The sequence below is a fragment of the Protopterus annectens genome, chromosome 15.part0, assembly GCF_019279795.1.
Source record: "Protopterus annectens isolate FY-2018-M chromosome 15.part0, PAN1.0, whole genome shotgun sequence".
Classification (NCBI taxonomy): Eukaryota; Metazoa; Chordata; order Ceratodontiformes; family Protopteridae; genus Protopterus; species Protopterus annectens.
In genome coordinates, this window is record NC_056749.1 from 603,190,452 (window position 1) to 603,215,548 (window position 25,097).

General features: G+C 43.2%; 1 protein-coding gene across 5 annotated transcripts in view; it reads right to left on the reverse strand.

The window, feature by feature from the left end:
* LOC122789947 (ras-related protein Rab-6A-like) overlaps positions 1 to 25,097 on the reverse strand; it is a 423,726-nt gene that overhangs the window by 180,817 nt on the left and 217,812 nt on the right. For 3 of the 5 annotated variants that reach the window (XM_044057436.1, XM_044057435.1, XR_006362892.1), the window contains one exon: positions 298 to 391. The exons of the other annotated variants lie outside the window; for them this stretch is intronic. In XM_044057436.1, coding sequence (XP_043913371.1) covers positions 298 to 391 — 94 coding nt within the window. The remainder of the gene's footprint in view (positions 1 to 297; positions 392 to 25,097) is intronic. 5 annotated transcript variants of the gene reach the window in all.

A 25,097-nucleotide genomic window follows, 5' to 3' on the forward strand; every position in this document is an offset into this window, starting at 1 on the left:
ATCAACAAAGAAAATTTACAAAACATCCATGAAAATTGGAATAAAAACAACTTCAAAGAAAGAGCATTTAATTCACTTCCTCCCTTAATCTGAAATAATTATATGCCAAACATCAAGAAAATTATAACAAAAATAGTTTTTAAAGAAACACATTCTTAGCTTTGTTCCAATCCGAGCTCCTGCTTCATATATATCCATGACACTCAGTTAACCAAAGCAGCATGCAGACGCAGTGCATGCACAGCTGACCTACTAATTAAACATGTTCTCTGCTCTAACAGCACATCCAGTTTCTACCTGTTTGACATTGTATCCAGTCTTTGCACTGGTCTCAATGAACATCACACTCAGCTCCTTAGCTCTCTGTTCTCCTTCCTCTGTAGTGATTTGTCTAAGCAGGAGAGTAGGCAGGCAGGAAAAGTATAAAAAGGGAAAAAACAGACAAGACAGATAAGACAAAATACAAGTTAGAATTTTGCAAGTGAACAGAAAGGCATATCTGCATTACAGACACAAATCTGACTCATTAAAACAAGACAGAAAATATAAGCCACACCAAGGAAAATGGTGTGAGACAGGCTTCTCCTACGTTTGGGATCTATTCCAATTTAGATGTCATCCCTGGCACTACATTACATTTTCTTGATGGAAGGAAGAGAAAATTCACTTAAACAAAGGTTTTTTTTAAAATGCATTTACTTATCTCTCTCTCCATGCACTCCTCTCCTATACCTGACATTCTTGAACACACATGAAACACAGAACATACTAGGCAAGTGATCCCTGGGACCATAAGATGCTTAGCCATATACACCTTTAAGGGAGACAAACCTAAAAGTTATTGCCATCCTTTTCGAACACTTAGTTGTACTTACCACCAAAGTGAGCACTATTCACTCACCACCACCTATTCTGGCAGTCCACTCTTATGGGGTCCACAACCCATTCTTTTGAGAAATATTTTAACATCCAGGTAATTAGTCCTTAAAATCTGCCTCCTGTATCTCATGTTTCCTGTACAGGGTGACTGCTTCACATCTCCTAGACAGAACTCTACAACCCTAGTACCATATTCCTCACCTCTTCTGATCTAATGTGAGAAATGCTCCTGTTCCTCTAATCACAAATCATACCCCTTTTCCTTTGGATTTTTTTTTTCTGCTCTCAGTCAAGCAGCCTGATGCTCCTTTTACTTGAAAGCTTCTAGAACTATACTGAGCACTTGAGGTGTGTCTGACAAAAGCAGTATCTTTCTGATTCTACAGTTTATCCCTACAATGATACAACCCAGCCTTTTTCTTGCTCTGCCACAGCTCTGTCACTTGTCTCCTAACAGTATACTCCAGGTGACATCAGCATGCCCAGATCCTTGTCTTGCTCTGCTGCCAGCATTTCCACTCCTCTATCAGACAGTTCACAGCAGGGCTGTGTGTGGCAATTTTCATTTGTTTATAATGAACCTTAGCTGCCACCTTTCAGTCTACCTGGTCAACCTTCCCAAAACCTTCTTTAGACTCTTGCCATATTTTGTATCCTCTACTGTTCTATCTGTCTGTCTTCAGCAAAGAGGACTGACTGATCCTGTTCTTTATTTCCTCAAACATACCTTAAATGAAGAGTACCAGACTGGGGATCCTCTCTGTGCTATTCCAGTTATCAGTTCCCTTATTCTTGAGACTGTCCCACCTCTCATGCCTCAACCGTACTGCAGTTCAATTCCGCAGGTCTTAGTCTTATTCCCAGCTCCTTGCAAGTTTTCAAACAGGCATGTGTGTGAGACATAGTAAAAAGCCAAGAGATCATATGCCTATTGCCAAATTATCTTGTTACTCAGTCAAGAAACATCCTCTAGAAAAACAGTGGCCTTTCCCCTCAGGCTCAAAGCCTTATCTGTCACTGTTGGGCTAAAAAGCCTATAGTTCTAATTTCCTATTCCAACATTTCAAAACCTTTACCACTCCTGACATGTTCCAGTTTTTAAGCATTTCTGGAATAGCAGACCATAAGGCTCCTGTGCCTTATCTTCTTTAAAGCCAGCCAGTACCCTTTCATATTCCCTTGCTCTATCATTATTTTTGTGCACTACCTGTTGCTTCTTTAATTTTTTCTGTAACCTTGTCTGCAATCTTAGTTTATCTATTTCTAAAATTACATTAAACATATTTCATCCAGATAAGGCATGCAAGTTCGGCACAGCAATCTTTACTATGAACCAGTACAAATCCGTTTCAATTCTAAATCAAGACCCTTCTTGATCCTCTATGTAGTATGAGAAGGCCTGTCTTCTGGCAAAATACGTCAAGCACAAAAACATAAAATATTCAAGAATGAGTCCTTAGTCTCACTAAGTTCCCATGAGGGGCATCTCACTGTCATTAAAAGTCAGCTCAATCAAAAACGCTAAACAAAGCCACTGGAAAGTGGAAGGGATTTTCTATAGAAGCACTTTTAATCTCAGACCCAGTCATCTGCATTACTCTACTTCTACAACTACATTTATTCATTCATTCTCTAGCATCTACTTTATCTTGTTCATGGTTGTCCAGTCTGGAGGTTAGTATGAAAGCAATGGGCATAAAGCAAAGAAAATAGCTGGACAGGATGCCAGCCTCACACACAGTGCATTTCAAATCAATGAGCAGAGATGTATGGCTGCATTTATTCTCTCTCAAAAAATGCCACAGAAGCAACCTAAATGAGCCAAAATACTGAATTTTTAGAAGCAGATTGTACAGATAACATCTGGGATGAAAAGCAACAGGTTCCAACAATGTAGCAGTGCAACAGCATAACAAATACTCAGACACGTGTTTTTGTGTGCGAGCCTGTGTCTGTGTAAAACAATGTGGTACAGTAATGGTATGCAGGCTACAATAAAACTCGTATGTTCTTAACCTATCAGCTGATCTGTAAGGGGGAAGTCCTCAGTGGGTAAACTGCTGGAATTTCTTCTCCTGTGTTCTCCAACCTAGCTTTTTTCCCCTCTTCTGCTTCCATGCTTGGGGGTGCAAATTTTCTGCTTTGGTGCATGCCGTGACATCCATCACCACACTATGGCAGACTACCTAGTTATGTGCTTGCCTGTTCACTCCCATTCACTAAGCTACCACTGTTTGTACTACAGGATTAAGGGAAAAAAACAGGGCTATCTACACATATATCAGTTTGTTTTACAAGAAACTAACAGCAGAGCCACTGTTTAGAGAAAGACCATTTAAGGCCAGGGGTGCAGTGGAAAGGAAGTAAATATGCATTAATAAGGTCCCCATCAAAGAGTAATTAATAAGTTGACTATATCTATTATATTGGACATCAGAAGCCCTCTCCATCAACTGCAATTTGTTAAGAAAACTCTAGGAAGGGTAGAACTGGAGAAGGTGTAAAGGCAGAGTCCTGTAACAAAGTGCCAAAGATGCCCATCTGCTGGAGTCACAGACCAAGCAGTAGTACTTGGATAAGGCAGAAAATGATACCAACTACCACTGCACATATGCCCACAATGGAAATCACTTAAGAAAGCAAGAATGAAAGGATGCTGCACCCCTGACAGAATGGGTCTCTGCATATTGCAGCACATAAAGGGTGGTTTGCCACTTGGAAAAAAAAAGTTAGCCATCTACTCTGAAAGGGTCTGCTTAACAACTGCAATATTCTTTCTTCATGGAACAAAGGAGAGACACCAGGGTGGAAGGGCTCTCTTCCCTTACTTCTTCTCCCAAAAGGATCATAACAAGATGAATGACTGCTTCTAGAACAATGCTAATTTAAGTGTTTGTAAAGAAACATGGGTCACATCCCTGGACCAACCAATCCTTGTGAAAGGCCAACTACAACTTTCTACAAATAAGGGAACAAATCTTTATGGTCAACAGAGGTAATATTGATCAAGAAAATAAGCCTCAAAGAGAAAGTTAAGAGCCAAAAAAAACACGGAAATGACCACTGGCATGCCAAGCCTGTCAATCCTGAGATTCACATCCTAATGAGAAAACATGTTCTTTCAAAGGACATAGATGCAAAATCCCTTAAAAGTTTGCCTAACAAGCTAATACTGTAGGTCAGTCCTACTGTCAAGAGTTCAAAATGAGTAGAAACAAAGAAATGAATTCTGACACTGGAAAAAGTAATCACCCCCAAAACAAAAACGAAGTGTCTGAGGTAGGTTAGATAACTTGCATGTTAACGAACTATGGCCTTAGAGGATACAAATTTGGCTAAATGTACAACTTTCACTTTGAACAAATAGTCTTTTGAAGTGAATTCCAGGCAGAACCAAATGATCTAATCCATAAGCCACAACCTAAGATACAGGCAGCAGATGCTCCACCTAGGGAGTGGGGGAGTAAAACAAAAGCCCTGACATGCCTTGAGGTGGATGCATTAGCTACCCCATCTAGGAGCAACTTTGACTTGTACCAAGGTTTCCATAACTGATTATGTTCTGAAAACATGAAACCACACACTTCTTACCCGTGAAGGCAGACTTTCCTTGCCAAACTTTGTGAATAAGCACAAAATCAGAACGCAAGAGCCTGGTCCATGGTATGGAGAGATAAAGTCTTGATTGCTTTGCAGGTAATCCAACCTTGATTAGTTACTTGGGGTCCTTTGGGAGGTAGGCGGGGAGGATGAGAGTGAGCAGCCACTGCCAGGTCACCCATCCTGGGGGGGGGGGGGGGTTCGTCACATGGATAACACCTAGCAGAAGCACTATGTCCTTGCCTAGTGGAGCTCCAAGCTAGCCAAGCTTGCATTCCTGAAGCAGATTTGCACTAAGTAGCTGGGGGGGAAACTATGCTGGAAGGCAGCACTTGTACACTCGGAGAAGCCCACTTGGAAATATATGTACTCCTAAGAGGAAAGAGATAAGCAGGTAGGCGTACTCCCTACTGCTCGACTCCCAATGGGGAACACAGAGCTGATGGAGAGTTCCTGTAGAGTAATGAATGGGCCCTCCTGGACTTTTACTTATCCCAGGAATAGCTGGGTCTTTTTCAGCCAGGACATAAGGGCCAAATAGGCAAAGGGCAGAATCCTAGAGAGCAAAAAAAAAAATGATGAAGCTATACAAAATTTCTTTCTGCTACAAGGCATATGACAGATCCACAATGAAATCCTCCCTGCTCTATGAACCAAGTGGGGCACTGAATGGACAACATTCTCTAGCATGGTGAACAAATCAATGTCCAGGGTGCCCATTCCTAGGAAATTCTGACCAGTCATGAGTTCAAAATCCTCAGATCTTAAACACAAGTGAAGAAACAGCTCAGGGAGTCTACCATGATGTTCAACTCCTGTGGAATGTGAAAGGTTGTAAAAATATTGCCTCTGCCAGTGGCCCACTGTCAGACCTGCAGTACCTCTTTGCACAACTGATAACACATTTCCTGCTGGTTTAGGTATCATAGAATGAACTGTATATTTTCAGACAATCTGTGGATGTGGTCAGCTCTTAGATCCAGTTCTAGAGTGAGAGGTCCACAGCTTCATACATTTTATGTGCTCTCACCAAAGTTCTATTTCTTGTGAGCTGTGAAGGAGCCAAAGTACACTTTACATCCAAGTATCTGGGATAGGTTTAGCTACAGAAAGGGCAGACCCCAAAGTGAGATTGGAAAGGAGGACAATTCACCACTCCAAAACCAGAATATCTGTCATTATTTTCCAACTTCAAGCCTTTAATGATTTGCTACCAATTTGCCAGAAAAACAAGATTTTATGAAAAACGAACCAAAAATATGAGACAAAAATCTATACAGTTAAGAGGTATGCTTATCAACAGTTTTACCATGTTTGTCAGAAAGTGCACAATAAGAAAATGTTTGGCAGCAGCTGGATTAAATAAAGCTATAACTGCTGGGGTCATGTATGTGACTAGTGTGTAAAAACATGAAAGACTGAGAAACTTGGTACATTCGATCTACTTTCTTAGAGGCACCTGGTTGGCTGTCAGGGAAACCATAGGCAGTGACAAACATCTTTCAGTGCTGACAACACTGGGGATAGGTGAGGGTTCTGTAAATTTCAGTTGTAGCAAATCATAATATTTTCTAAGGGACTGAGAAACCTTAGTGGTCTCCCACTGAAAACAATGGCTTGTTCTGGAAATAGTCTCAGAGAAAGAGAATCCCTCACAGGGACATCCGGATACTATACTCTCCCCAGAATCTACACAAGAAGCTGAAGGAGAAAATAATGTACATGTCCCTTCACATTTCTACAGATTTCAAACCTTGAACGTTTTTTTCTTTTACTAGAAACCACTTAACAAGAAGAGTCAATAACCTGTACAAGACCCTAAGCCAAGCCCAAAAACTTATTCCATTCCAGAGAAAGTGATATAAGAAAAGCTAAATCTTCTTTCCGACTCTTTTTGAGAGAAAAGTTAGGGCAAACATACCTGGTACTACCAGCAGCAGCTCATCCAGGGCTGGGCACAACATTCTGGATAAGTATGGGTAAACGTCCTGCCTTTTCCCCTTACCTACAATAGTGGCACTCTCATGCCTTCTGATGGGACCCCAACATTTGAAGAGGATGTGACCAACACCTGGTCAATGGTGTTTGCATGCACAACACTAGAGGGATCTGAAGATGAGTGGTCTGGGGAACCAACTTAGTCAGAAAAGAGTCACCCACCTGTGACTGTGGCAAATTACCAACCTGCTTTGAAGGCAAAGGCTGCTTAGCTTTTTCTTTTTTTGGCTGGAAGAAAGTCTGACTGAGGGACCGATAGTTTGTTCTATGGTCAAGATGAAAGAGGTGCTTGTTTTCTGGGGAAGCTTAGCAGCAATAGTTGGTAAAACAAGAAAGCAGAAAAAAAGTAACTTCTAAAACAAAAAAAAAAATAAATAATTAGGTTTTAAAGCCAGGGGAAGTGTTTAAAAACATTTTTTCTTTTTTTACACATAAAAAGTATTTTTAAGCCACTTTTAATAACTTTTTACCACAAAAGTAAAAAAGTGCGCTCATGTTTAAAAGCACATAAAGTCAAGAGACAGTTAAGGAACATGTTTTAACTGGTTAGAATATAGTTGTCATTTTTACAAAAGTTTTATTAAACAACTTTAAAAGAATTGTGAAAGTTTTTCCCCCAAAGGGAATTTACCTGTCCAGCAATGGAACAGCAGTGGCAGTCCATCGATAATGCGAAAGCCAGCAAAACAGCACCCTTCTTGGAGGCAGGAAAGCTATGAAGGATCTGGCACCCAAACCTGTCTTTTTAGTCAGTTCAGCTTGAGCTGACTAATGGTTTTTGTGCAAGGAAGGCATCCTGAAGCTGTGAAAACTGGCTGGCTGTTGTATCCTATTGCAGGATATAACCTATATAGCTTAGGCTACTGCAGAGGTGATTAATGTAAGGAACATATGATATTCCTGAAGTGAGAGTCTGCCACTAACAAATTAACTGTGACTTTACATAGTATGTGATAATGCAACCACTACTGTGTGTTTTGTGACTGTTTGTGGTCCACATAACCAAGCACTGTCAAATGTTGCAGGAGGATTCACACAGACTGGGGGATCAGAAACGGTCTTAAATAGGAAGGAAAAACATCCTATGCATAAGGAAAATGCCATCTGCATCTCCCCCACCCCTAAATAACCAACTCAGAAATTGTCAAACCACGGAGAAAGTTACAGTCGAGTCAATACATTTTTTGTTTAACTATCTAATCTTGACTGATCCAGATGATGGAAGGATTCAACTTTCTGCAGATGGAAGACAATATTCTACTGTTGCTGTGTGTTATAAAAAAAGGATACTCACACTACTACAAAGTGTTTTCTGACTGCACACAAGGAAGATATAAATCATACCCTCTCAACTGTACAGATTTTCACAGAATGTCCAAATTTTTGCCTCATAATTTTGGTCTATTTCTCATAAAATTGTGATTTTCTTGCCGCAAATCACTGGAAAATCACTGAGGGTTGAAGTCAGAAAATAATGAGAGACATTTGAGTTTTAGACTTCATACCTCTCAGAAAATTCATGTTAATGCAAAACCTGTTACTCTATCGACTTTGAGTTTGTAAGAGCAATATTTAAAAAGTGCCCCTATTTATGGGCCTCTGTCTCCCATTATTTATGGCTTTATCCAGATTTCTTGCTCTAAGAGTTTGAGAGGTATGGTAAGCACTAACATGCAGTCTTTGGCTATTAAGTGCTCTATGAATGTAAACAGTACACAAGACAAACAACTTCATTTGTTGACTGTACACTTTCACATGCTAATTTAAACAAAAGAAACTCCTGAAACAGAACTTTATGTCAGCGATAAAAATTCTTTCAACCTGTAAGATACAGCCAATTTGAAAGACCCAAACCAAAGCTGATATTTTGGCACAGAAGAACAGAATGAGCTTTAAAATAAGTCACACTTCTCAGAAAGGCAAATATTACACTGAAATGAGCTATACACATTCAACTGCGTACTTTCTAATGGAAACAAATATGGCTTAAAATGGACCTTTTAATGATAGGAATCCTGCAAGTTTAGTCATTCTCTCCCTGAGAGAAATCTAGTCCAAACCAATAAAAAGATGAAAGCTTTTACTCCCATACAATCTGGTAGACTATTATGTTCCCCTTCCTTGGGGTTGCTGGAGGTTCAAAGATTCAGTCTAGTTTTTTCTGGAAATGGTCTCTTTTGCCATCAAGCTTCTTACTTACAGGAAACTTCTACTTCAGTGGCTGAGTTTCCCACACTGGCTAGCTTCAAAAGATCACTTAAGACCTACCCATCTGACCTTTCATTTTAAAAAAACTCCTGTTTTAATCCAGCCCAAACCTTTTATATAGCTGCTGCCTTTAATTTTATTCCCAGTGTTTAACATATTTCTATTGTCATAGTGCTTTAGCGTACAGCACTTCAGCATATGATTATCTTTTTGCTGGGCCACTCAAAAACACAAGATATATCCCCAGTAGCCAGGAATGCAGCCACATCTGCAAACTATGACAATCATGCAGGGCCCAATCTTGAGTTGGTAGGTTCCAATATCAGCTACTGATGGAAGGCAAACGTGAGTTACAGCTGTTGAAAAGAATACTCCAGACCAGTACTTCCACGACTTTGAGAAAGAACAAAAGAAATGACAGTAGCTATAAAACAACCGACTGCACCTAACAGGATAGCTTTTCAATTTAATTACACAAAAGCAGGCTCAAAAAAAATATATATATATTAGAGGTTAAACAACAACTTGGGATCAAAGCCCCTCAACCCCAAGCATCTATCTAAAATTTGTTTAAAGATGTGCAAAAACAGATTTGAGTTTTCCTTGACCTTTCTATTAAAACTGTTCAAAGCTGTCAGAAAAGTACAGTTGTGTAAAATCTTACCATAACGGCAGATGCCCTTGCCTTCACTGCTGCAGTATTCATAACTTAATGAGATTCCCTGCCGTGAAGTCTGTCGTCCAGCCAGTCTACCAAAGCCTACCACTGCTTTAAGGTATGCCGAGTGTCACCTAAACACTCATGTTGTGTACGGCATAAAGGTGAGGTTCAGGTGTACCATCCTCAGAACTGATTGACCCAGTAGGAACAGCAGTCCAAGTAAAGCCAAAGAGAACCTGCACATCCAGGAAGGGAAAAAGACTAAGGGGATGGAGGGAGGGAGTGAATATTGCAGCGGTGAAGGCGAGGGCATCTACCATTATGGTAAGATTTTACACAACTGTACTATGTTCTTATATTCACCACTGCAGTATTCATAACTTATGGGAGAGTGCCAAAGCTCAGTAAGAAACTTGGAAGGAGGAAGCAGCAGTAGAGCTCTCTAAGAAGCCATGAAGCATGGCATCAGCACAATCAGCTGTAGCTCTGGAGATGCCACCCAGCTTGTAGTGTTTGGTAAAAGTATGCACAAAAGTCCAGGTAGCTGCTTCAAGAACATAACTAGTGTCTGTGCCCTTGAAAAAAGCACCAGAAGGCGGCACAGCTGTAGCAGAATGAGTCTTTACAGAAGGAAGACTCTCACCATGAAAAGTGTAACAAAAAAGAAATAGCCTTTGAAATCCAAGTAGAAATAGTTTGCTTGGAAACAGCCAATCTGAAAGACCTAGGATGAAAGCAAAACAAACTGATCAGATTTTCTGATAACTTTAGTCTTATCCAAATAAAATCTGAGCTGTCTTATGCACGTCTAAGATATGCAGGACCCTCTCACTGTCAAATTGCGGAGAGGAGACAAAAGTAGGCAAATTAATAGACTGATTTAAGTGATAACTCATTAACCACCTTGGGCATAAAAGAAAGATTAGTACGCAAGGACACCTTGTCCTTATGGAATATCAAAAAAGGCAGACAAGCCATAAGGGCTTGCAACTCAGACACCCGTCTGACAGAAGTAAGAGCTCACAAAAGAACTGTCTTCAAGAAAAATGTTGCAAGGAAGCCAAAACAGCAGACTCAAAAAGAGCCTGAGTCAATTTCTCCAGAACAAAGATCCCAGGGAGGAGGAACAGGCATCCTGGGAGATCTAATATTAAGTACGTCTTTAAGGAACTGCTTAGCCTCAAAATTAAAAGCAAAAAGAGCTGATAAATGGGCCTTTTATAGCAGAGTAGGCCAAACCAGCATTGAGCAACTCACACAAATAAGAGGAAACCAAAGGAACATCCACAGCAAGTGGGTCCAGGTTACGAGAGAGACACCAAATAGAAAACCTCTTCCATTTAGATAAGTAGGATTTCCTAGTAGTATGTTTCCTGGCCTCCTGCAAGACCTGCAGCATGTCCTCAAAAAAAAAGGTGTCTATAAGGAATCAAAACTATCACCCACAGTGTCAGTTGAAGCATGGACAGGTGGAGATGGACAAGAGATCCCTTGTTTTGTGTAAGTAGTTCCATCCTGTGAAGTAACCTATGATGATTGCCCTTGGCTAGATGCAGAAGTAGAGGGAACGAGTGCTGTCATGGCCAAAAGGGAGTCACCAACAAGATTTTGTGGAGATCCTGTTGAATCTTGAACAGGAATCTCGGAATGAGAGGAAGGGGGGTGCATAAAGAAACATACCCTTCCAAGAAAATGAGAGGGCATCCACCTTCCACATTAGAGGACCTAGGACTCTGTACAAAACAGACAAAGTTGTCTGTTCAAAGGGGAGACGAAGAGATCTACTTGAGGAGTACCCCACTGGTGAACAATGTCCATAAACGCATCCATGTGAAGCATCCATTCATGGGATCAAGTGACGGACCTCAGAGTGTTTGCCACAATGTTCTGATCCGAAGGAATATAAACTTCCTGAAGAGTCACTTGAAACATGACAGCCAGAACCTATACCAGAAGTGCCAGCCAGCAAAGAAGGTAAGGTCTTGTTCCCCAGTTTGTTGACATACCACATAACCGTGGTATTGTCTGAATACCTTGAGAGGCCCCAAAGAGAAGAGAGGATGAAAGGCTTGAAGGGCCAGCGTAAGAGGTCTCACCTGTTTAATGTTGCTGTGCTCCTTCTGCTGACGAGGCGACTACACTCCCCGAACCTTTGGGGAGGCAAACTTTGCTCCTCATCCCACATCCAAAGCATCTGTGAACAGATCTTGAGAGGGAAGAGTAGGATGAAGAGAGAGCCCTGGATTCAGACAAAATTGCTGAATCCACAAGAGAAGTTCCTTCTTGAGACAAGGGAGAATGAGAACTTTTAAAGAACTTTAAAGTCTAGAGGATGTGCATGTTGAAGCCACACCAACTTCAGAAAAAACTGGAACTTCCTCAAGTGGAGTTTGGCCAGAGAGAGCATCAGAATGGTGAGAGCCATGAACCCCAAAGCTCTCAAACTCCTTGGTTGTAATGGAGGCCAAGGGAAGATGAGCTTGAAAGTAAGTAATGAGAGTTAAGGCCTTTGGAGGGGGCAGTGATGCCAGCAATGGCATCATCTTAATCTTGCAACCCAGAAAGATATCCTCCTGAGAAAGAGTCAGGGAAAACTTTTTGAAGTTTATCGTGATCCCCAAACTTTGAAGAACTGAAATGATAAAATGAAGATTTTGCAAAAGGACCTCTGGAGAGGATGCTTGAATCAGCAGGTTGAAGTAAGGAAACCTGCAAAAAGCAATCACAGGCACGAGGCATTTGATGAACACCCTTGGGGCAGTATTAAGGTCAAAGGGCAAAGCACAGAACTGAAAAAGCTAGGAAGCAATAGAGAAATGCAAAAAAGTACAGTTGTGTACATTTATCATAAATGTAGATGTTTGGAGTGTATTCACCGTTGTAGTCATCACATCTGGGCTATCCCTGCCAGGGTAGCCCTCGGCCGTCCCGAATACCAGAGGCTTAGTATTTCTGCGTCGGTTGCTGATGCTTCAGGACTGGTGTCAGGTCGTCAGTAGTATAAAGTAAGGCAGCAGACGCCATTACATCAGTTTTTCTTGCCCTAACCTGTCAGGAGCCCCCAAGTAGGAGCCAGGTTCTGGTGAAAGAACCCCACCAGTAGAAAGTAAATACCAATATGTCTTTTGTAAGGAAAGAGAAGAAAAAAGGGTTATGGAGGGAGGGAAAGTGGGACTGCAAATGCAACAGTGAATACACTCGAACATCTACATTTATGGTAAGTGTACACAAATGTACTATGTTCTTCATGTTTCACTGCTGCAGTAATCATATTTGGATTGATTCCCAAAGCTGAGGAAAAGGGTGGAGGCAGTCAAGGAAACTAGGGGCTGGCTAGGATGCCCTGCAAGACTACTGAGGCAAACTCTGCCCTGGATTTGGAGAGGAGATTCATGTGGTAATGTTTGGTGTGTGAACAGATGTCCAGGTGGCAGCCTCCAGGATGCCCCTGGTGGGGACTACTCTGAGGAAAGCTGCAGAGGTGGAGGTTGCTCTGGTGGAGGGTGTCCTGACCCCCTTGGAAGAAGGCTTTCTGTGTTGTCTGTAGCAGAAATGGATGCAGTGTGCTATCCATTTGGAAATGGTTTGTTTGGAGATAACTTTGCCCTCTGCCTCTGCAGCAAAGCTAACCAGCAATTGTTCAGACTTTATGAAGGATTTAGTCCTGTCTAGGTAGAATTTGATCGGTCTGTGCACATCTAGAGAGTGCAGGATCCTTTCCCCCTTGTTCTGGGGATTAGGAAAAAAGGTGGGCAAATGAATGGATTGGTTGAGAGCCACACTGGACACCACCTTGGGCATGAAGGATGGGTTAGTCCTGAGGGATACCCTGTCAGCATGTAAGATGAAGGGTTCCACAGCCATGAGTGCTTGCAGCTCGGAGACCCTCCTGGCTGAAGTGATGGCCAGAAGGAAAGCTATCTTCCAGGAGAGAAACTTTAGCTCTGTTGAAGAAACTGGTTCGAAGGGGGTCGGGGTTACCTTTTCCAACACAAAGTTAAGGTCCCAAGCTGGTGTTGGTGCTCTTCTGGGTGGCCTCAAGTCGCTAGCCCCTCTTAGGAATTGTTTGATCAAAGGGTGTGAGAAAAGGGGCTGCTCAGTGGGAAAAAGACCAGAGATAGCAAAGGCATGAATTTTAATAAAGGAAAAAGAGAGGCCACTGTGTAGCAGGTCAGCTAAGTAATCCAGGATGAGAGGGAAGGAAGGCTGCACCGTATTGGCTCCCTTAGCCTGAATCCAGGTGCAGAACCTTTTCCATTTGTCAGCATAAGACTTTCTAGTGCAAGGGCATCTGGCCTCACGTATAACATCTAGAACCTATTTACTGAGGTTGGCAGATTGATTATAGGTTAGGGAAAATCCAAGCTGCCAAATTGTGTGTCTGCAATTGGGGATGCATGAATTCCCCTTCCCGCTGGGTCAGGAGGTTTGGAATCTGATGAAGATGCCATGGTGGCAGTGGGGACAGGCTGCACAGCAAGGGGTACCAGTGCTGGTGAGACCAATCTGGAACTATAACTGCCCTTGTTTTTTCCTCCTTTATTTTGAGCAGTACCCTGAGGATGAGAGGTAGTGGACGGAAGGCATAGACCGATAGATTAACCTAGGGGAAGGACAGGGCATCCACTTTCCAAGCCATGCAGTGATGCTCCTTAGTGCAGAATTTGCTGAGCTGATGGTTGGTGTGGGAGGCAAAGAGGTCAACCCTCGGAGTGCCCCATTTCTCAGTTATTAGGGTGAAGGTTCTTCTGCTGAGCTGCCACTCATGTGGGTCCAGAAACTTTCTGCTTAAGTGGTCTGCCAGAAAGCTGAGGGAACCTGGTAGGAATTGTGCTAACAGGTGGAGTTGGATGGCACAGGCTGTGTGCCAAAGGGTCATGGCCAGCCTGCATAGAGGGTATGCGAGAGCCCTCCTTGCTTGTTGAGATACCACATCACAGTGGTGGTGTCTGTTTTGATCAGGAGAGCCACTGGGGAGAGAAGGGGCTTGAAAGCTATCAAGGCATGCTGGACAGCTATCATCTCTTTTTGGCTGATGTGCAGATGGATTTGCTGTGGGCTCCATTGGCCCTGTATGCACCTGCCATCCAGGTGTGCACCCCAGGTATAGTCTGATGTATCTGTGGTGAGGATCTGGGCAGCGGGGGGTGGTGAGAAGGTAGTCCCTTGTTGTGGGAGCATGCTGTTGCCCACCAAAGAAAATCTTTTTTGAGGCAAGGTATTATAGGTATAAGAGTCTCCAGGTCTTGACAGTATTGACACCAAAGGCTTTTTAGGTACCACTGAAGTTTCCTCATATGCAACCTTGCACATGGAATGAGTAGTATGCAAGATGCCATGAACCCCAGAGCTTGCAAGATTTTCCTTGCAGATAGCTGGGGTTTAGTGGCTAGCTGAGAGAAGTAGGCTGTTAGGAAATTTTGCTTTTCTGGTGTAAGGAATGCCATCTTAGACGCTGTGTCAGGGCTTGCTCCCAGGAATATGATCCTTTGGGTGGGCATCTGTTTGGATTTCTTTTCTTTGTGTAGCCTAGGGAGGTTAGTAGGGACTTTACAAAGGCCAGATGCTCAAGCAGTTTTTCCTGGTTGTCTACCTGAATTAGGCAGTGATCTAAGTATGGGTAAATCTGGATATTCCTTTGTCTGCAAAAGGCAATGGCCGGAGCCAGACATTTTGTGAAAACTCGGAGCAGTAGATAAGCCAAAGAGAAATGCAGAGAACTGAAAGTGCTGAGATCCTGCCCTGAAACAAGATATTTCCTGCATGATTCCCTGTAGGAAAGGGGAGGTAGGCCTTTTTTAGGTCTAAGGTGGCTAGCCAAGCATCCCTGGAGAGCATGGGTAGCAGCTGCTGGAGGGTGAGCATTTTGAATTTTAGGATCACCAGGAAAGTGTTTAGAATGGCTAGATCGAGGATGGGATGCCAGGTGCCCTTTTCTGGGTACTAGAAAAAGTCTGGAGTAGAAACCTTGGCCTTTCTGTTCTGCAGGAACGTGCTCTACTGCCTTCAGAGAGCAGGGAAAGGACTTGCTTTTACACCTCTGCCCACTGGTTTGGATGTAGATCTGGAAACTCTTTTGGAGTTGGAAGGGTGTGGAAGGAAAATTTGTATCCCTGGGACACTATGTTCAGCACCCAGCAGTCGTTGGTAATGGTGGACCAGGTGCTTGCGTGAAAGGAGAGTTTTCCTCCTAGGGGAAAGTGAAGGTGGGTAGAGGGAGAGTGTGGGAAAGGTTGGTCAATGTGAGTTCTTACCATAGGTGGGTGGCTTAGAACTTCCTGGTTTTGAAGTGGAAGTAGTCCATTGTTTAGATCTCTGCATTCTTTGTGGCTGCTGTCTGGGGGGGGTCTGGTTCCCTGGGGTCTGAGCTGAACTGGCCTAGTGGGAGCAGGAAAGGACCAGTGCTTGGTGGGGCAATGCCTGCTGAATCTGGGTGGCTGGACCTGTAAGAAATCCTTAACTGTCTCCATAGATTTTGCTTTTCCTTCCATCTTTTTTAAGACCTCTTCTGCCTTAGTCCCAAATAGGTTGTCTTTGTGCAAGGGGGCATCCAACAATTTAGATTTGACATGGTCTGGCAAGGGCTGTTCCTTAAGCCATGCATGCCTTCTAAGGACAAATCCGGTGACTGCTGCCCTGCAAGAAGCTTCTAGGGCGTCAAAACCACAGTGCAAGGTGTGTTTAGTTACTTGACTTGCAGAATGCATTAACTCTTGTAACTCTTTAGATTCTGCACAAGCAGGAAAGGAAGACATTTTTTGTTTGAGGAGTTCCAGGGTGTTGCTGAAATTTTAGCATATGGAACTGACAATTTAGTGCTTTGATAGCAAGAGTAGCGGAGAACACTGCGGCCTATGCAAAGATGTTCACAGAAACCCTGTACAAGCATGTTAATAGCTGCATAGAGGCAGTTGTACCCACCAGGAAGTACAGAACTAACTCACAAAACAAGCCTCCCCCGGTGGAATCACAAAATCAGTAGCTGTACAACAGAAGGAAGAAAGTCATGGTGAAAATTAGGAAGTGTAACAACCAGCAGGATAAAAGCACTCTCATCAAACTAAAACAACTCAGAGGACTAATAAAGTCTACCAAAACCAAATTTGAGTTGAATCTGGCCTCCCAGGTCAAGGACAACCAGAAGGCATTCTTTAGCTATGATTGCAACCTCAAAGGCAATACACAGTTGTGTGCAGAGCTCATTGAAAATTCAGCCACCTATACTGAGCCAGAAGCTATAGCAAACCTCTTGGCTGATAATTCATCTCCAACTTTACCCCTCTCTCTCCCTCAACCTTCCCTCAGGAAATACCATCAAACATAACTCCCCCTACTATCACTAGGAAACAGGTTCTTAATGCTCTCTCTAAGACCAAGAACACTGCATCAATAGGCCCAGACAATATCTCAGGATGCACTCTGAATAGCATGATACATGACCTATCAGGGCCTCTGGAATTACTATTTAACTTTAGCCCCCAAACAGTCTTTGTGCCTCATGAATGGAGAACAGAAAAGTACAGTTGTGTACTCTTACCATAAATGTAGATGTTCGAGTGTATTCACTGTTGCAGTCATTACATTTGGGTAATCCTGCTGGCAGGTTGCCCTCAGCCAGCCTGAATTCTAAAGTCTTGGGTCCTGCGTCGGCTGCTGTCGCCCCCTCCCTGAAGTCAGGTCGTCAGGGGTACAAAAGAAGCAGCAGACACCATTTTCTTCAGTTTTTCTTGCCCAAGATGTCAGGTGCCCCCAAAAAGGGTAGCCAAACTTTATATATATATATATATATATATATATATATATATATATATATATATATATATATACATATATATATATATATATATATATATATACATATATATACATATATATATATATATATATATATATATGTATATGTATATATATATATATATATATATATATATATATATATATGTAAATAAAAAGGGTAGCCAAACTTTATATATATATATATATATATATATATATATATATATATATATATATATATATTCAGAAATACACCAATATAAATTTTGCCTTCATCTATAAGCAAATACACCACATAGGTAGTATAAATCAGAGAAGGAAAGATAAGATCCAAAAGAAAAAAGGGGGGAAGGAGGGTGGGTAACCTGGACTGCAACAGTGAATACACTCGAACATCTACATTTATGGTAAGTGTACACAACTGTACTATGTTCTTCGTGTTTCACTGTTGCAGTCATTACATTTGGGTAGAGTCCCAAAGCTATGGTTGGGAGGCTGGAACTAGACAGCAGTAGGAGCGGCTATGAGGCCCTGCAGAACTGCAGTGGCAAAGCCTGCCCTGGATTTAGAGTAGAGTGGCAGATGGTAATGCTTTGTAAAGGTGTGCACTGAACTCCAAACTCCAAGTAGCCGCCTCTAAAATGTCTGTGGATGGTACTCCCCTGAGAAAGGCTGCTGAGGTGGCTGCAGCTCTGGTGGAATGAGGCCTAATGCCCTTAGGCACTGGCTTGCTATGGTGTAAGTAGCAGAAATGAATGCACTGGCCTAACCACTTAGAAATATTCTGCTTTGAGATAGTCTTTCCTTGTGATCCTGCAGCATATGCCACTAGTAATTGCTCTGACTTCCTGAAAGTTTTGGTTCTATCCATGTAGAATCTAAGATGTCTGTGTATGTCCAAAGAATGCAGAATTCTCTCCCCCTTGTTCTGTGGATTTGGGTAAAAGGTTGGCAGATGGATAGCTTGGTTAAGAGCCACACTGGACACTACTTTAGGCATAAATGTTGGGTTTGTCCTCAGGGAGACCCTGTCTGGATGAAAAATGATGAAAGGTTCTACGGCCACGAGTGCCTGTAGCTCTAAAACTCATCTTGCAGAAGTAATTGCTAAGAGCAGAGCTGTTTTCCAAGATAAAAACTTCATATCAGCAGTAGCGGCTGGCTCAAAAGGAGGCAGGGTGAGCTTTTCCAAGACATAGTTGAGGTCCCATGCAGGTATTGGTAGTCTCCTTGGGGGGCCTTAAATATTTGGCTCCTCTGAGGTACTGCCATAATAAAGGGTGAGAAAAAAGTAGTGGCTCTGTATTGTAATGAGCCGAAATGGCCGAGGCATGATTTAATTGCTAAAAAAGATAGGCCTTTGTCCAGCATCTCAATTAAGTACTGCAAAATCTGAGGAATGTTTGGTATCGCTGTATCAGTTCCTTGTGCCTGGTTCCAGGCACAGAATCTCCTCCATTTTACAGCATAAGACTTTCTAGTACTGGGCCTTCTGGCTTCCAGAATGACATCCATCACAGCTTTACTGAGAGGTGTTTTTTGTATGACTACATTATCTGCCATGCTGCCAAGTTTAATGTCCTGAGTTGGCTGTGCATGACTTGATTGTTTTGCTGGGATAGTAGTCGAGGTATATGAGGTAAGGTCCAAGCTGGGTATAGAGATAAGTTTCTTAGTATTGGATACCAGTACTGGCGTGGCCAGTCTGGGGCAATCATATCATCTTTGTTGTCTCCTGTCTGACCTTTAGGAACACCTTGGGTAGGAGAGGCAGTGGAGGAAAGGCATATACTGGTAGGGCGTCCACTTTCCATGCTTGTCTGTGCTTTCCTTGTGCAGAATCTTTTTAGTTGGTAATTGAGCGGGGAGGCAACTAGGTCTATGGCCGGACATCCCCATTTCCTTGTTATGCTGAAGACTTGTGGATCCAGCTTCCACTCATGGGGATCCATGAGGTTTCTGCTTAGTTCGTCTGCCAGAGTATTTCCCTTTCCTGGCAGGAATTGTGCCTGCAGATGTACTTGGTAAGTCAGAGATGTGTCCCACAAGGTCATGGCTAGTCTGCAAAGGGGGTAAGAATGTGTGCCCCCTGCTTGTTTATATACCACATGACCGTGGTGTTGTCTGTCTTTATCAGTACTTGTCCCGGATGAAGTAGGTCCTTTAAGGCCGTCAGAGCATTTTGAACAGCTAACCTCTCTTTTTGATTGATATGTAGATGTATTTGGTTTGAGGACCATGTGCCCTGAATGCATCTTCCTGCCATGTGGGCTCCCCCAGGCATAGTCTGACACATCCGATGTTAGTGTCTGCCTGGCTGGAGGTATTGTGAATGGCTGTCCCTTGTTCTGGTGACAAGCCTTTGTCCACCATCAAAACTCCCGTTGCAGGCAGGGAATGAGAGTAATGACCGTTTCCAGGCTGTGGCAATGATAGGTACCACTGAAGTTTCCTCATATGCAGTCTTGCATATGGAATTAGTAGAATGCAGGATGCCATGAAGCCCAAAGCCTGCAGACTTTTTCTTGCAGATAACTGGGCCTTTGTTGCCAACATTTTGAAATAGGTACTCAGTTGCCTTTGTTTGTCTGGCGTGAGATAAGCCATCTGGGCAGTTGTATTCAAGCTTGCACCCAGGAATGTTATCTCTTGTGAGGGCACTAGTTTTGATTTCTTTTTGTTGACTGTGTACCCTAGACATGTTAGAAGTTTTTTGACAAACGCCAGATGTTGAAGAAGAATGTCCTTGTTCTCTGCTTGAATGAGACAGTCGTCCAAGTAAGGATATATTTGTATTCCTCTTTGTCTGCAGAATGTAATTACTGGTGCCAGGCACTTTGTAAAGACCCTGGGCGCAGTAGATAAGCCAAAGGGCAGTGCAGAGAATTGGTAATGCTTTGAACCAGCCTTGAATCTTGGGTATCTTCTGCATGATTGTCTGATTGGAACATGCAGGTATGCCTCTTTTAGGTCTAAAGTCACAAGCCAAGCATTCTTGCCCAGCATGGGTAGAAGCTGCTGCAAAGTCAACATTTTGAATTTTGGAATATCCAGGAAAGTGTTCAAAATAGGTCCAGTATCGGCCGCTAGGCCTTGCCCTTTCTGGGTACCAAGAACAGTCGAGTAAAATCCTTGCCCTTGCTCTGGTACTTGTTGAATAGCCCCCATGTCCATGAGGGACGAGACTTGTTTTTGTGCCTCTGCCCATTGATTTTTTGGCAGATCTGGCCAGCCGTTTGACTTTGGTAGAGTATGGAAATGGAACTTGTAGCCTTGTGACACTATGTTTAGAATCCACTTGTCCTGGGTTATGATGTGCCAATTTTGAGCAAAAAGTGCTAATTTTCCCCCTAAGGGTGCTGCCAGAAGATAAGTGCTTGGTGCAGGCAGGGGGAAGTCATTGGGACTGTTTTCTGTATGTTTGTGATCTATCTTCTCCAGTTTTGGAGGGAGAAGCACCCCATTGCTTGGGCATATAAGGATCATTCACCTGGGATCTGCCCCAGGGCATCTGGGTCTGCCCCTTTGAGATCAGTCTGAGACAGGATCGGACCAATTTTTTGTAGGCCAGTGTCTACTAAACCTAGGTGGCTGTACCTGTAAAAATATTTGACAGTTCGCACATATTTAGCTTTGTCCTCCATTTTCTTTAACACCTCTTCTGCCTTAACACCAAACAAAGTATCATGCTGTAAAGGTGCATCTAGTAAATTAACTTTAACATGATCAGGCAGAGTTTGTTCCTTTAACCAAGCATGTCTCCTAATTACAGAACCCGTAACTGCGGCCCTGCAGGAGGCCTCCAAAGAATCAAAACCACATTGCAAAGTGTGTTTTCCAACTTGTTCTGCTGCATACAATAAATCCTGCATTTCTTTGTTTTCTGCACATTCAGAATTTAACAACATTGTCTGTTTAACAATCCCATGACATGTCGCTGATACTTAAACATACGAAATTGACAGTATAAGGCCCTTATAGCCAAAGTTGCAGATGTGTAAACCTTTTTTCCCCCCATCTATCCAGTGCCCTTGAATCTCTGTCAGAGGGGGTTGGTTTTTTTGCAGTAGAAGCCTTAACTCCCTTTGGACCCTGTGAAATAGTTTCTGGGTCAGCAGCAGGGTTTTTAAAAAGAAATTTGTGTGAGTCAGGAACCCTGTAACATCTGTCAGGTTTAACCGGAGCTGGGGGTAAGGAGTCAGGGGTCAGACTAGACTCTGAAAACACATCATCTACAATGTCTAACACAGGTGGAATGGCTAGAGGCCTGTGCTGAGGTAGTAAAAGAAAATCCCTGAGCCTCTTTTTAGATTCTGAAAAATCTTGGCTCTCCCAGTGGAAATGCTCCCTCATGGTGTGCAAGGTTTCCCCAAACGAATAATCCTCAGGAGGAGATGCTGAAGGTATAGATTCTTCAGCATCAGAATCCTCATATGGGGGAAGAGAATATTCCTGATCAGAAGAGGAATCAGAAGAAATAGAAACCTGATCTGAAGATTCATAGTCAGTGTCTTGCCTAGGCCTCTTATCAGGAAGGGGATGGGAACCCCTGATCAAGGTAATCACGTCTTCGGCCATTTTTAGCATCTGATTTTTGGGCATAGAGGACTGTCCATGTGGCTCTTGAGTTTGTTTCCTTGCTTTAGAAGGTGTTTTAGTCTTTGCCTTTGAAGCTTAAGTCATTTTAATGTAAAGATGTTTAGATCTGAATACACCCTCAGAAGCCGGTACCTGCTCATTGGCTCTTGACCCATCTGAGGGATTAGCGTCCAAGGCTCCAATACCTTGAGTATCCAGCAGCACGGCCGACTCCACGTGGGAGTCGATAGCTGCCTGCGACTCTAAAGTAGCGGGCGTCAGGGGCTACGAAAGTGCCTCACTGAGAACTGGCAAACTGGCTTAGGAGAAACTTCGTTGTCGGTTTTGGGTCTCGGGTGTTTTTCCCTATCCTTTTCTTTGCATTTTTTGTAAGCTCCGGTAGTCGGATGGCTATCCGACGACATTTCAGGATAATTAAATAGGCATCCAAAAAAGTTTAAAGCAAAATCATATCAACGCTTAATAGTGCGTTGGTTAAATCTAGCACAAAACCGACAACCAGAAACATTGTGATCAGGGCCTAGGCAAAGAATACAGTAAGAATGAAAATCCTTATGAGGTATTTGCTTCCCACAAGAAATACAACTATTAACTTTTTCTGACATTGGACTGGAGCAAGAAAAAAGCTTCCCCAATGGGATACTAAGCTTTATTGAAGACTTCGGATCTCAAACTCAAATACGAAAATCTCAGGAGTCGGCCGACCGGCACTTGCGAACTGCTTCTGCTTCGGGCACTGCGCAGCAAGAAAGAATGAAGAAAATGGCATTGGCTGCTTCTTTTGTACTCCTGACGACCTGACGTCAGGGAGGGGGCGAAAGCAGCCGATGCAGGACCCAAGACTTTGGAATTCAGGCCGGCTGAGGGCAACCTGCCAGCAGGATTACCCAAATGTAATGACTGCAACAGTGAAACACGAAGAACATCAGTCATTCCTCTGCACAAAGGTGGGCCATCTACTGACCCTGTAAACTACAGACTCGTAAGTCTCACTAGTCTTGTATGTAAAGCCACAGAAAGAATCATCATGGAAATGATCAATAGAGATATAGTAATCCTCCAAACAATGGACCCAACCCAGTTTGGTTTCGTCAAGGGCAGATCATATCTACTCTGGTGGACTTCTATGAGAAGGTAACCAAAGAATGGATGGGGGAAAAATAGTTCACACTCCCTACCTTGACCTGGCCAAGGTATTTGACACAATACCGCACTCTGGAATTATTGACAAACTCAAGAGGTTAGGTACAAACTCTTATGTCACCCGGTGGATAGCCAAATGGCTCACCGACAGGACTCCAGGAAGTTAGAATTGGGGAGTCTACTAATACAAAGAGGCCAGTCACAAGTGGAGTCTCTCAGGGATCAGTCCTTGGAATGCTTCTTTTTGGCATTTACTTCTCTGAAGTCATGGCCAATGTCAGTGGTCTCTGGCTGACTAAATTTGAAGATGATTGCAAATTAAGTGCAGTCACTGAATCCCACACTGACACAAATGTTTTCCAGGAGGGGCTGACACAGACAAACAACTGGTGACAAGAGCCATGGACTAAATCTAAATGCCAAGAAATGCATAATAGTATCCTTTGGTTAAGTTATCCACCCCTGGTAATTATCATATTGACAACATACCCCTTAGAGTTGACCCAGTAGTCAGGGGCTTGGGGACACACACAGATAGTTATCTAGCCTTTGACCATCGCGTAGTGAGGAAACCATTATATGTTGCGCAACTTATAAACGAAGGTGTGCAAGTCGAAGCAAGTTATTGTTCCAAGGAGATCCTTGTTCCAATGTATTCGGCATTCATCAAACCTGTTATTGAGTACAACGCCTCTTTGATATGTACCTAACCAGGCATATCCAACAATTGGAATGTCCACAGAGGTTCCTCACTAAAAGAATGCAGGGCGCAAGTAAAATGTCCTATGCAGACTGCCTCAAGTCCCTATCCCCGTATTCTGTCTCCTACAGGCTTTTGAGGGGAGATCTATGCCTGGCATAATAGGGCTTTGTCAGACCCCACTCTGATGGATCTTCTGCATATCCACAAAACAGATAGCACCAGAATTACCTGTGCTAAAGACTTAAACCTTGCCTGTGATATAAACAGAATCTGCTGGAGGGACAGGTATGAATCCCAGAAACTACTCCATCTATGGACCAGGCTCCTCGTCCATGTGAAGCAGAGTTCCTCCCTAACCCAATTCAAGTGCAACTTGGACAACTGGATGTCATGTTTAATCACAGCCTCACCTCAGGTTTCATGCCCACTGAGTGGCACGCAGCTACGGTTATCCCATTCCACAAGGGGGGATCCACCTCGGATCCTGGGAACTACCGTCCCATCAGTCTGATGAGCCTGATCTGCAAGGGCATGGAACGCATTATCATGGAACTTATAAACAAAGACATTGGCAACCTTCAAACACTGGACCCCACCCAGTTTGGGTTCGTGAAGGGCTGTTCTGATCTCCTGAATCTGACTGACTTCTTGAATCAGTCTCAAGAGCTGTGGATGAGGGTGAGGCAGTCCACAGCCTATCTTGACCTCGCCAAGGCCTTCGACAGCATCCCCCACTCTGGAATCATAGATAAACTTACTAAGCTGGGCATAAATTCCTACATCACTTGATGGGTTGCCAACTGGCTTACTGACAGAACCCAGACTGTAAAAGTAGCAGACTCCAAATCCAGCTCCAGACAAGTGACGAATGGAGTACCTCAGGGTTCAGTCCTGGGACCGCTCATTTGGCATCGACTTCTCTGAAGTACAGGCCCAACACTACGGGACTCTGGCTAACAAAGTTTGCAGATGACTGCAAACTGGGAGCCATTATTGAATCCCCAAATGATGTGGATATTCTACAAAAGGGCCTTACAGAAACAGATGCTTGGTGCCAGAGCCATGGGCTCAAGCTTAATGCCAAGAAATGTACAGTTATCCCCTTTGGGAAAAAAACATGTACCCATGAATTACCACATAGGTGGCAGTACATTAAACACCAAAAGTGCGACAAGAGACTCAGGGACACAGGTGGACAGTGGTCTTAACTTCGATAACCACATCGCCACAACAGTCAGGAAATACTTCTATGTGGCACAGCTCATCACTAAGGGCTTTTCATCCAGAAAAAGGGAGGTCATTGTCCCACTGTACTCATCCCTCATTAGACCCATTAGAGTACAACGCCCTGTTTGGTATATACCTCAAGATATCTGCAACAGCTGGAAAAGGCCACCGAAAGACCTCACTAAAAGAATCACAGGCCTAAAGCAGATGCCCTATGCTGACAGTCTAAAAAAACTCCAGCTATACTCTGTGGCATATCGTCTACTCAGAGGTGATCTCTGCTTAACATACAAGGCCATGTCA